The sequence below is a fragment of the Scyliorhinus torazame genome, chromosome 2 (genome assembly GCF_047496885.1).
Source record: "Scyliorhinus torazame isolate Kashiwa2021f chromosome 2, sScyTor2.1, whole genome shotgun sequence".
Lineage (NCBI taxonomy): Eukaryota > Metazoa > Chordata > Chondrichthyes > Carcharhiniformes > Scyliorhinidae > Scyliorhinus > Scyliorhinus torazame.
The window spans coordinates 6404650-6418229 of NC_092708.1; the positions used below are offsets into that span (position 1 = coordinate 6404650).

Consider the following 13580-nt stretch of genomic DNA (forward strand, 5'->3'; position numbering starts at 1 on the left):
AGTGATCCCCGTGTAAAAGAAAGAGGGGAAATCAGCCGGGGTTCCTGCTCCTGATCACTGTCCAGTGATCCCTGTGTGAGAGAGGGGAAATCAGCGAGGGTTCCTGCTCCTGATCACTGCCCAGTGATCCCTGGGTTAGAGAGAGGGGAAATCAGCCAGGGTTCCTGCTCCTGATCACTGTCCAGTGATCCCTGGATGAGAGAGAGAGGGGAAATCAGCCAGGGTTCCTGCTCCTGATCACTGCCCAGTGATCCCTGGGTTAGAGAGAGGGGAAATCAGCCAGGGTTCCTGCTCCTGATCACTGTCCAGTGATCCCTGGGTTAGAGAGAGAGGGGAAATCAGCCAGGGTTCCTGCTCCTGATCACTGTCCAGGAACCAGCTGGGTGTCAATTGAGGTGAAGATTCCCCCCTGGTTGAGAGACTCCAGATTTGAAGACTCACATTCACAAGTGAAGGTGCAGACTGGAGAAGTGGATAAGTTCCTGGAGATTCCCAGAAATGTCTTTGGGATATTGTGTGTGTGAGAGAGCAATGTTTTCAGAGGCAGTGAAGAGAATCAAGGAAGGGAGTGAGGAGTAGTTCTGGTCGCCTTGTCTTGCACAGTTACACATTCTCACCTCCATCCCGATGTACACCCTTATCCCAATCCCTTCCCACGTCTCATTTGGAATTCATGTCCCCCTCTCTCTATCTCATTATAAGTCTAATTTCCATTAACTGATTATAGTTATTGGGTGGATTGTAGTTTTAGGGTAAGGGAGAATGAGAGTATAGAGGTCAGGAGCACAGATTTGACATCGCAGGAGGGGGCCAGTGTTCAGGTAGGTGGTTTGAAGTGTGTCTACTTCAATGCCAGGAGTATACGAAACAAGGTAGGGGAACTGGCAGCATGGGTTGGTACCTGGGACTTCGATGTTGTGGCCATTTCGGAGACATGGATAGAGCAGGGACAGGAATGGATGTTGCAGGTTCCGGGGTTTAGGTGTTTTAGTAAGCTCCGAGAAGGAGGCAAAAGAGGGGGAGGTGTGGCGCTGCTAGTCAAGAGCAGTATTACGATGGCGGAGAGGATGCTAGATGGGGACTCATCTTCCGAGGTAGTATGGGCTGAGGTTAGAAACATGAAAGGAGAGGTCACCCTGTTGGGAGTCTTCTATAGGCCTCCAAATAGTTCTAGGGATGTAGAGGAAAGGATGGCGAGGATGATCCTGGATAAGAGCGAAAGTAACAGGGTAGTTATTATGGGAGACTTTAACTTTCCAAATATTGACTGGAAAAGATATAGTTCGAGTACATTAGATGGGTCGTTTTTTGTACAGTGTGTGCAGGAGGGTTTCCTGAAACAATATGTTGACAGGCCAACAAGAGGCGAGGCCACGTTGGATTTGGTTTTGGGTAATGAACCAGGCCAGGTGTTGGATTTGGAGGTAGGAGAGCACTTTGGGGACAGTGACCACAATTCGGTGACGTTTACGTTAATGATGGAAAGGGATAAGTATACACCGCAGGGCAAGAGTTATAGCTGGGGGAAGGGCAATTATGATGCCATTAGACGTGACTTGGGGGGGATAAGGTGGAGAAGTAGGCTGCAAGTGTTGGGCACACTGGATAAGTGGAGCTTGTTCAAGGATCAGCTACTGCGTGTTCTTGATAAGTATGTACCGGTCAGGCAGGGAGGAAGGCGTCGAGCGAGGGAACCGTGGTTTACCAAGGAAGTGGAATCTCTTGTTAAGAGGAAGAAGGAGGCCTATGTGAAGATGAGGTGTGAAGTTTCGGTTGGAGCGATGGATAGTTACCAGGTAGCGAGGAAGGATCTAAAGAGAGAGCTAAGACGAGCAAGGAGGGGACATGAGAGGTATTTGGCAGGTAGGATCAAGGAAAACCCAAAAGCTTTCTATAGGTATGTCAGGAATAAGCGAATGACTAGGGAAAGAGTAGGACCAGTCAAGGACAGGGATGGGAAATTGTGTGTGGAGTCTGAAGAGATAGGCGAGATACTAAATGAATATTTTTCGTCAGTATTCACTCAGGAAAAAGATAATGTTGTGGAGGAGAATGCTGAGCTCCAGGTAAATAGATGAGATGGCATTGAGGTACGTCGGGAAGAGGTGTTGGCAATTCTGGACAGGCTGAAAATAGATAAGTCCCCGGGACCTGATGGGATTTATCCTAGGATTCTCTGGGAGGCCAGGGAAAAGATTGCTGGACCATTGGCTTTGATTTTTATGTCATCATTGGCTACAGGAATAGTGCCAGAGGACTGGAGGATAGCAAATGTGGTCCCTTTGTTCAAAAAGGGGAGCAGAGACAACCCCAGCAACTATAGACCGGTGAGCCTCACGTCTGTAGTGGGTAAAGTCTTGGAGGGGATTATAAGAGACAAGATTTATAATCATCTAGATAGGAATAATATGATCAGGGATAGTCAGCATGGCTTTGTGAAGGGTAGGTCATGCATCACAAACCTTATCGAGTTCTTTGAAAAGGTGACTGAACAGGTAGACGAGGGTAGAGCAGTTGATGTGGTGTATATGGATTTCAGCAAAGCGTTTGATAAGGTTCCCCACGGTAGGCTATTGCAGAAAATACGGAGGCTGGGGATTGAGGGTGATTTAGAGATGTGGATCAGAAATTGGCTAGCTGAAAGAAGACAGAGGGTGGTGGTTGATGGGAAATGTTCAGAATGGAGTTCAGTTACAAGTGGAGTACCACAAGGATCTGTTCTGGGGCCGTTGCTGTTTGTCATTTTTATCAATGACCTAGAGGAAGGCGCAGAAGGGTGGGTGAGTAAATTTGCAGACAATACTAAAGTCGGTGGCGTTGTCGATAGTGTGGAAGGATGTAGCAGGTTACAGAGGGATATAGATAAGCTGCAGAGCTGGGCTGAGAGGTGGCAAATGGAGTTTAATGTAGAGAAGTGTGAGGTGATTCACTTTGGAAGGAATAACAGGAATGCGGAATATTTGGCTGATGGTAAAGTTCTTGGAAGTGTGGATGAGCAGAGGGATCTAGGTGTCCATGTACATAGATCCCTGAAAGTTGCCACCCAGGTTGATAGGGTTGTGAAGAAGGCCTATGGAGTGTTGGCCTTTATTGGTAGAGGGATTGAGTTCCGGAGTCAGGAGGTCATGTTGCAGCTGTACAGAACTCTGGTACGGCCGCATTTGGAGTACTGCATACAGTTCTGGTCACCGCATTATAGGAAGGACGTGGAGGCTTTGGAGCGGGTGCAGAGGAGATTTACCAGGATGTTGCCTGGTATGGAGGGAAAATCTTATGAGGAAAGGCTGATGGACTTGAGGTTGTTTTCGTTGGAGAGAAGAAGGTTAAGAGGAGACTTAATAGAGGCATACAAAATGATCAGGGAGTTAGATAGGGTGGACAGTGAGAGCCTTCTCCCGCGGATGGAAATGGCTGGCACGAGGGGACATAGCTTTAAACTGAGGGGTAATAGATATAGGACAGAGGTCAGAGGTAGGTTCTTTACGCAAAGAGTAGTGAGGCCGTGGAATGCCCTACCTGCTACAGTAGTGAACTCGCCAACATTGCGGGCATTTAAAAGTTTATTGGATAAACATATGGATGATAATGGCATAGTGTAGGTTAGATAGCTTTTGTTTCGGTGCAACATCGTGGGCCGAAGGGCCTGTACTGTGCTGTATCGTTCTATGTTCTATCAAAGCATTCCCTGTTCCTAGGATACTGAGTCCCAGTCCCCATTCATCGGCGATCCATTCACATCCTCAGCTCCTGATCCCCAATTTCCCTGTTCCAATCTCACTCACAGTCCCTGTCCCTCTAACTCCCACTCCTCTGATTCCCAATTCCCATTCCCTGATCCCAGTTCCAATCGTAACCCCTGTCAACACCTTGCCCCCCAAATCCCATTCCCACTGCCTACTCCTGATCCCATTCACACTGCCCATTCCTGATCACATTCCCACTGCCCATTCCTCATCACATTCCCACTCCCCATTCCTGATCCCATTCACACTGCCATTCCTGATCACATTCCCACTCCCCATTCCCACTGCCGATTCCCACTGTCCATTCCTGACCCCATTCCCGATCCCCTTTCCCACTCCCCTCGCTTACCTGACAGTTTTCTTGCCCGGGTGTTTCCCACTTGCCGCTTTGTACGGGACGATCCTGGGCTGGAAGAGCAGTTTGTGTTGGGGCTGCGCCCCGGGAGCAGCGGCCAGGGAGCTGGGTCTCCTGCCCGGGATCCCGGCTCCTTCCCGGGGCCGGGGGCACGATTCCTCCACCCAGCCGCTGCTCAGCAAACTCAGCGTGAAGCCCAGAGAGACTCCGATCACCACCGGACCCACCGGCCGCACCAGGGCCAGGAGCATGGAGAGCCGCATCCCGCCGGGAAGAGCGGGCACCGGGAAGAGCGGGGCTTAGCCGGGAATACCAGGGAACCGGGGATATTGGGATACCGGGAATACCAGGGAACCGGGGATAGTGGGATACCGGGAATACCAGGGAACCGGGGATATTGGGATACCGGGAATACCAGGGAACCGGGGATAGTGGGATACCGGGAATACCAGGGAACCGGGGATAGTGGGATACCGGGAATACCAGGGGTGTCGGGAATCACCGGAATGTCAGCTTCCCGGGAATCCCGGGACGCGATCCCTCTGATCAGCCGCCAGGCTCTTTGTTCCAAAGTAACCGCCCCGGGGGGAGACTGGCCGCCCCGGGGGGAGACTGCTGCCTCTGGGTCTCTGGCCCGGTCCCTGAAACTCTCTCGGGGTCTCTGGCCGGACCTCGCTCTCTTTTCCTGACTTGCTCACTCTCTCCGTTTTGAAACTTTCTTCTTTTTAACTCGTGTCACTTCCTCGCTCCTCCTCCTGGACGTCACTTCTGGCACCCTGCCCAGAAAGAAAGAGATCGAGATCCCAGAGAGAGAGAGAGAGATCCCAGAGAGAGAGATAGTCCCTCCATACCAGGCAACATTCTGGTAAATCTCCTCTGCACCCTTTCCAATGCTTCCACATGATTCCTATAATGCTGGCGTATATTCTGCAGGAGCCTACCATGGGGAACCTTATCAAATGCTTTACTGAAATCCACATCAACTGCTTTACCCTCATCCACCTGTTTGGTCACCTTCTCAAAGAACTCAATAAGGTTTGTGAGGCACGACCTACCCTTCACGAAACCGTGTTGACTATCTCTAATCAAATTATTCCTTTCCAGATGATTATACATCCTATCTCTTATAAACCTTTCCAAGATTTTGCCGTCAACAGAAGTAAGGCTCACTGGTCTATAGTTACCGGGTTATCTCTACTCCCCTTCTTGAACAAGGGGACAACATTTGCTATCCTCCAGTCATCTGGCACTATCCCTGTAGACAAAGATGACTTAAAGATCAAAGCCAAAGGCTCAGCAATCTCCTCCCTAGCTTCCCAGAGAATCCGAGGATAAATCCCATCCGGCCCAGGGGACTTATCTATTTTGACACTTTCCAGAATTGCTAACACCTCCTCCTTCTGAACCTCAAGCCCTTCTAGTCTAGTAGCCTGTATCTCAGTATTCTCCTCGACAACATTGTCTTTTTCCTGTGTGAATACTGACGAAAAATATTCATTTAGCACCTCTCCCATCTCCTCGGACTCCAAGCACAACTTCCCACTACTTTCCTTGACTGGTCCTACTCTTACCTTAGTCATTCTTTTATTCCTGACATATCTATAGAAAGCTTTAGGGTTATCCTTGATCCTACCTGCCAAAGACTTCTCATGTCCCCGCCTGGCTCTTCTTCGCTCTCTCTTTAGGTCCTTCCTAGCTAACTTGTAACTCTCGAGCGCCCTAACTGAACCTTCATGTCTCATCATTACATAAGCCTCCTTCTTCCTCTTGACAAGTGTTTCGACTGCTTTAGTAAACCTCGGTTCCCTTGCTCGACCACTTCCTCCCTGCCTGACAGGTACATACTTATCAAGGACACACAGTAGCTGTTCCTTGAACAAGCTCCACATTTCCATTGTGCCCATCCCCTGCAGTTTTCCTCTCCATCCGATGCATCCTAAGTCTTGCCTCATCGCATCATAATTGCCTTTCCCCCAGATATAGCTCTTGCTCTGCGGTATATACCTATCCCTTTCCATCACTAAAGTAAATGTAATCAAATTGTGGTCACTAACCCCAAAGTGCTCACCCACCTCCAATTCTAACACCTGTCCTAGTTCATTACCCAGTACCAAATCCAATATGGCCTCGCCTCTCATTGGCCTATCTACATACTGTGTCAGGAAACCCTCTTGCACACATTGGACAAAAACAGACCCATCTAAAGTACTCGAACTATAGCGTTTCCAGTCAATATTTGGAAAGTTAAAGTCCCCCATAACAACTACCCTGTTGCTTTCGCTCCTATCCAGAATCATCTTTGCAATCCTTTCCTCTACATCTCTGGAACTTTTTGGACCCTATAGAAAACCCCTAACATGGTGACCTCTCCTTTCCTGTTTCTAACCTCAGCCCATACTACCTCAGTAGATGAGTCCTCATCAAACGTTCTTTCTGCCACCGTAATACTGTCCTTGACTAACAATGCCACCCCTCCCCCTCTTTTACCACCTTCCCTGAGCTTACTGAAATATCTAAACCCTGGCACCTGCAACAACCATTCCTGTCCCTGGGGCAGAAATGGTTGTTGGAGGTCCCTGGTTATAGATGTTTCAATAAGATTAGGGAGGGTGGTAAAAGAGGTGGGGGGGTGGCATTATTAATTAGAGATAGTATAACAGCTGCAGAAAGGCAGTTCGAGGAGTATCACCCTATTGAGGTAGTATGGGTTGAAGTCAGAAATAGGAAAGGAGCAGTCACCTTGTTAGGAGTTTTTTATAGGCCCCCCTATAGTAACAGAGATGTGGAGGAACAGATTGGGAAACAGATTTTGGAAAGGTGCAGAAGTCATAGGGTAGTAGTCATGGGCGACTTTAACTTCCCAAATATTGAGTGGAAACTCTTTAGATCAAATAGTTTGGATGGGGTGGTGTTTGTGCAGTGTGTCCAGGAAGCTTTTCTAACACAGTATGTAGATTGTCCGACCAGAGGAGGGGCAATATTGGATTTAGTACTGGGTAATGAACCAGGGCAAGTGATAGATTTGTTAGTGGGGGAGCATTTTGGAGATAGTGACCACAATTCTGTGACTTTCACTTTAGTAATGGAGAGGGATAGGTACGTGCAACAGGGCAAGGTTTACAATTGGGGGAAGGGTAAATACGATGTTGTCAGACAAGAATTGAAGTGCATAAGTTGGGAACATAGGCTGGCAGGGAAGGACACAAGTGAAATGTGGAACTTGTTCAAGGAACAGGTGCTACGTGTCCTTGATATGTATGTCCCTGTCAGGCAGGGAAGAGATGGTCGAGTGAGGGAACCATGGTTGACAAGAGAGGTTGAATGTCTTGTTAAGAGGAAAAAGGTGACTTATGTAAGGCTGAGGAAACAAGGTTCAGACAGGGCATTGGAGGGATACAAGATAGCCAGGAGGGAACTGAAGAAAGGGATTAGGAGAGCTAAGAGAGGGCATGAACAATCTTTGGCGGGTAGGATCAAGGAAAACCTCAAGGCCTTTTACACATATGTGAGAAATATGAGAATGACTAGAGTGAGGGTAGGTCCGATCAAGGACAGTAGCGGGAGATTGTGTATTGAGTCTGAAGAGATAGGAGAGGTCTTGAATGAGTATTTTTCTTCTGTATTTACAAATGAGAGGGGCGATATTGTTGGAGAGGACAGTGTGAAACAGATTGGTAAGCTCGAGGAAATACTTGTCAGGAAGGAAGATGTGTTGGGCATTTTGAAAAACTTGAGGATAGACAAGTCCCCCGGGCCTGACGGGATATATCCAAGGATTCTATGGGAAGCAAGAGATGAAATTGCAGAGCCGTTGGCAATGATCTTTTCGTCCTCACTGTCAACAGGGGTGGTACCAGGGGATTGGAGAGTGGCGAATGTCGTGCCCCTGTTCAAAAAAGGAACTAGGGATAACCCTGGGAATTACAGGCCAGTTAGTCTTACTTCGGTGGTAGGCAAAGTAATGGAAAGGGTACTGAAGGATAGGATTTCTGAGCATCTGGAAAGACACTGCTTGATTAGGGATAGTCAGCACGGATTTGTGAGGGGTAGGTCTTGCCTTACAAATCTTATTGAATTCTTTGAGGAGGTGACCAAGCATGTGGATGAAGGTAAAGCAGTGGATGTAGTGTACATGGATTTTAGTAAGGCATTTGATAAAGTTCCCCATGGTAGGCTTATGCAGAAAGTAAGGAGGCATGGGATAGTGGGAAATTTGGCCAGTTGGATAACGAACTGGCTAACCGATAGAATTCAGAGAGTGGTGGTGGATGGCAAATATTCAGCCTGGATCCCAGTTACCAGTGGCGTACCGCAGGGATCAGTTCTGGGTCCTCTGCTGTTTGTGATTTTCATTAATGACTTGGATGAGGGAGTTGAAGGGTGGGTCAGTAAATTTGCAGACGATACGAAGATTGGTGGAGTTGTGGATAGTAAGGAGGGCTGTTGTCGGCTGCAAAGAGACATAGATAGGATGCAGAGCTGGGCTGAGAAGTGGCAGATGGAGTTTAACCCTGAAAAGTGTGAGGTTGTCCATTTTGGAAGGACAAATATGAATGCGGAATATAGGGTTAACGGTAGAGTTCTTGGCAATGTGGAGGAGCAGAGAGATCTTGGGGTCTATGTTCATACATCTTTGAAAGTTGCCACTCAAGTGGATAGAGCTGTGAAGAAGGCCTATGGTGTGCTCGCGTTCATTAACAGAGGGATTGAATTTAAGAGCCGTGAGGTGATGATGCAGCTGTACAAAACTTTGGTAAGGCCACATTTGGAGTACTGTGTACAGTTCTGGTCGCCTCATTTTAGGAAGGATGTGGAAGCTCTGGAAAAGGTGCAAAGAAGATTTACCAGGATGTTGCGTGGAATGGAGAGTAGGTCTTACGAGGAAAGGTTGAGGGTGCTAGGCCTTTTCTCATTAGAGCGGAGAAGGATGAGGGGCGACTTGATAGAGGTTTATAAGATGATCAGGGGAATAGATAGAGTAGACAGTCAGAGACTTTTTCCCCGGGTGGAACACACCATTACAAGGGGACATAAATTTAAGGTGAAAGGTGAAAGATATAGGAGGGATATCAGAGGTAGGTTCTTTACCCAGAGAGTAGTGGGGGCATGGAATGCACTGCCTGTGGAAGTAGTTGAGTCGGAAACATTAGGGACCTTCAAGCAGCTATTGGATAGGTACATGGATGACGGTAAAATGATATAGTGTAGATTTATTTGTTCTTAAGGGCAGCACGGTAGCATTGTGGATAGCACAATTGCTCCACAGCTCCATGGTCCCAGGTTCGATTCCGGCTTGGGTCATTGTCTGTGCGGAGTCTGCACGTCCTCCCCGTGTCTGCGTGGGTTTCCTCCGGGTGCTCCGGTTTCCTCCCACAGTCCAAAAATGTGCGGGTTAGGTGAATTGGCCAATGATAAATTGCCCTTAATGTCCAAATTGCCCTTGGTGTTGGGTGGAGGTGTTGAGTTTGGGTATGGTGCTCTTTCCAAGAGCCGGTGCAGACTCAAAGGGCCGAATGGCCTCCTTCTGCACTGTAAATTCAATGATAATCTATGATTAATCTAGGACAAAGGTTCGGCACAACATCGTGGGCCGAAGGGCCTGTTCTGTGCTGTATTTTCTATGTTCTATGTTCTATGTTCTATCCATGTCTCTGAAATGGCCACAACATCGAAGTCCCAGGTACCAATCCATGCCGCAAGTTCACCCACCTTATTCCGGATGCTCCTGGCATTGAAGAAGACACATTTTAAACCACCTTCCTACCTGCCGGTACATTCCTGCAACTTTGAAACCTTACTCATGACCTCACTACTCTCAGCCTCCTGTATACTGGAGCTACAATTCAGGTTCCCAAGCCCCTGCTGAACTAGTTTAAACCCCCCCGAAGAGCATTAGCAAATTTGCCCCCCAGGATATTGGTACCCCTCTGGTCCAGGTGTAGACCATCCCGTTTGTAGAGGTCCCACCGACCCCAGAATGAGCACCAATTATCCAGAAATCTGAAACCCTCCCTCCTGCACCATCCCTGTAGCCACGTGTTCAACTCCTCTCTCTCCCTATTCCTCGTCTCGCTAGCACGTGGCACGGGTAACAACCCAGAGATAATAACTCTGTTTGTCCTAGATCTAAGTTTCCACCATAGCTCCCTGAATTCCTGCCTTACATCCCTATCCCTTTTCCTATCTATGTCATTGGCACCTATGTGGACCACGACTTGGGGCTGCTCCACCTCCCTCTTAAGGATCCCGAAAACACGATCCAAGACATCACGCACCCTGGCACCTGGGAGGCAACACACCAACCGCGAGTCTCTCTCGTTCCCACAGAATCTCCTATCTATGCCCCTAATCATGGAGTCTCCAATGACTAATGCTCTACTCCTCTCCCCCTTCCCTTCTGAGCAACAGGGGCAGACTCTGTGCCAGAGACCTGTATCCCATCGCTGACCCCTGGTAAGTCCCCCCCCCCACCAACAGTATCCAAAGCGGTATACTTGTTACTAAGGGGAACGACCACAGGGGATCCCTGTACTGACTGCTTCCTCCCAGCCCCTCTCACCGTTACCCATCTATCTTTATTCTTCGGAGTAACTACATCCCTGAAGCTATCTATGACCACCTCTGCCTCCCGAATGATCCGAAGTTCATCCAGCTCCAGCTCCAGTTCCCAAACACAGTTTCTGAGGAGCTGGAGATGGGTGCACTTCCCACAGATGAAGTCCGCAGGGACACTGACGGCGTCCCTCACCTCAAACATTCTGCAGGAGGGAACATTGCACTACCTTCCCTGCCATCCTCTCTAGATAAAAAAGGAAAAAGAGCTTACCTGTTATTCATACCCCTTCTCAGCAAGCACTCACTCAGCAACCTCTGCGCCCTGCAATAACACCTGAGGGAAAAGAAAAGAAAAACTACTTATCAGTCACCAGCCAATCCCTTACCAGCAGGCTGTGATGTCACAGTTCAACTTCTTTGGAGAGATCCCAGAGAGAGAGAGAGAGATCCCAGAGAGAGAGAGAGAGATTGCAGAGAGAGAGAGCCAGATCCCAGAGAGAGAGAGGGAGATCCCAGAGAGAGAGAGAGAGATCCCAGCGAGCGAGGGATCCCAGAGAGAGAGAGGGATCGCAGAGAGAGAGTGAGATCCCAGAGAGAGAGAGAGATTCCAGAGTGAGAGATCCCAGTGAGAGAGACATCCCAGTGAGAGAGATCCCAGTGAGAGAGAGATCCCAGAGAGAGAGAGATTCCAGAGAGAGATCCCAGAGAGAGCTCCCAGAGAGAGGGATCCCAGAGAGAGTGATCCAAGAGAGAGAGAGAGATCCCAGAGAGAGACAGAGATCCCAGAGAGAGAGAGAGAGATCCCAGAGAATGAAAAATGAAAATCGCTTATTGTCACAAGTAGGCTTCAAATGAAGTTACTGTGAAAAGCCCCTAGTCGCCACATTCCGGCGCCTGTTCAGGGAGGCTGGTACGGGATATTCCAGAGAAAGAGGAATCCCAGAGAGAGAGATGCAAGGGAGAGAGAGAGACATCCCAGAGACAGAGAGATTCCCGAGAGAGAGAGCTCCCAGAGAGAGCGAGAGAGATCCCAGAGAGAGAGAGAGAGATTCCCGAGAGAGAAAGAGAGATCCCAGAGAAAGAGAGAGATCCCAGAGAGAGGGAGATCCCAGAGAGAGAGAGATCCCAGAGAGAGAGAGATCCCAGAGAGAGAGATCCCAGAGAGAGATAGATATTCCCGAGAGAGAGAGAGATCCCAGAGAGAGAGAGATCCCAGGCAGAAAGAGATACATCCCAGAGAGAGTGAGATAGATCCCAGCGAGAGGGAGAGATCCCAGAGTGAGAGATTCCAGAGAGAGAGAGAGATCCCAGAGAGAGAGAGAGAGAGAGAGAGAGAGATCCCACAGAGAGAGCAGTTCCAGAGAGAGAAAGATCCTAGAGGGAGAGAGGGATCCCAGAGAGAGAGAGATGCCAGAGAGAGAGAGGGAGAGATTACAGAGAGAGAGATCGCAGCGAGAGGGAAAGACCCCAGAGAGTGAGATCCCAGAGAGAGAGAGAGAGAGAGAGATCCCAGCGAGAGAGAGAGATCCCAGAGAGAGAGAGAGAGAGAGAGATCCCAGAGAGAGAGAGAGATCCCAGAGAATGAAAAATGAAAATCGCTTATTTTCACAAGTAGGCTTCAAATGAAGCTACTGTGAAAAGCCCCTAGTCGCCACATTCCGGCGCCTGTTCAGGGAGGCTGGTTCGGGAGATCAGACAGAGAGAGAGGGATCTCAGAGAGAGAGAGATCCAAGAGAGAGAGAGATTCCTGAGAAAGAGAGAGATCCCAGAGAGAGAGAGAGATCCCAGAGAGAGAGAGACAGATCCCAGAGAGAGAGGGACAGATCGCAGAAAGAGAGAGACAGAACCCAGAGAGAGAGAGAGAGGGAGATCCCAGAGAGAGAGAGAGATCCCAGCGAGAGAGGGATCCCAGAGAGAGAGAGAGAGATCCGAGAGAGAGATTGTAAAGCGAGAGAGCCAGATCCCAGAGAGAGAGAGAGATCCCAGCGAGCAAGGGATCCCAGAGAGAGAGATGCCAGAGAGAGAGAGAATCCCGAGAGAGAGAGAGAGAGAGACAGATCCCAGAGAGAGAGAGATCCCTGGAAGAGAGAGAGATTCCAGAGTGAGAGATCCCAGAGAGAGAGAGAGAGAGAGATCCCAGAGAATGAAAAATGAAAATTGCTTAATGTCACGAGTAGGCTTCAAATGAAGTTACTGTGAAAAGCCCCTAGTCGCCACATTCCAGCGCCTGTTCGGGGAGGCTGGTACGGGATATCCCAGAGAGAGAGGAATCCCAGAGAGAGAGATGCAAGGGAGAGAGAGAGAGACATCCCAGAGACAGAGAGATTCCCGAGAGAGAGAGAGAGATCCCAGAGAGAGATCCCAGAGAGAGAGAGATCCCAGAGAGAGAGAGAGATCCCAGAGAGAGAGAGAGATCCCAGAGAGAGCGAGAGAGATCCCAGAGAGGGCGAGATTCCCGAGAGAGAGAGAGATCCCAGAGAGAGAGAGAGATCCCAGGCAGAAAGAGATACATCCCAGAGAGAGCGAGAGAGATCCCAGCGAGAGGGAGAGATTCCAGAGTGAGAGATCCCAGAGAGAGAGAGAGATCCCAGAGAGAGAGAGAGAGAACCCAGAGAGAAAGAGAGAGAGAGAGAGATCCCAGAGAGAGAGAGAGAGAGATCCCACAGAGAGAGCAGTTCCAGAGAGAGAGAGAGAGATCCCTGAGAGAGAGAAAGAGATCCCAGAGAGAGAGAAAGAGATCCCAGAGAGAGAGGGATCCCAGAGAGAGAGATGCCAGAGAGAGAGGGGAGAGATTACAGAGAGAGAGATCCCAGAGAGAGGGATTCCCGTGAGAAAGAGAGCGATCCCAGAGAGAGAAAGATCCTAGAGAGAGAGAGAGATCCCATAGAGAGAGATTCGAAAGAGAGAGAGAGCACAGCGAGAGAGAG

General features: G+C 49.1%; 1 protein-coding gene across 1 annotated transcript in view; it reads right to left on the bottom strand.

The window, feature by feature from the left end:
* Positions 1 to 4889, bottom strand: part of LOC140385859 (chondroitin sulfate synthase 2-like) — a 91288-nt gene extending 86399 nt beyond the window's left edge. The window contains exon 1 of the mRNA XM_072468456.1: positions 4093 to 4889. Within this exon, the coding sequence (XP_072324557.1) occupies positions 4093 to 4361 (269 nt within the window). The 5' untranslated portion in view covers positions 4362 to 4889. The remainder of the gene's footprint in view (positions 1 to 4092) is intronic.
* Between the last annotated feature and the right edge of the window lie 8691 nt (positions 4890 to 13580).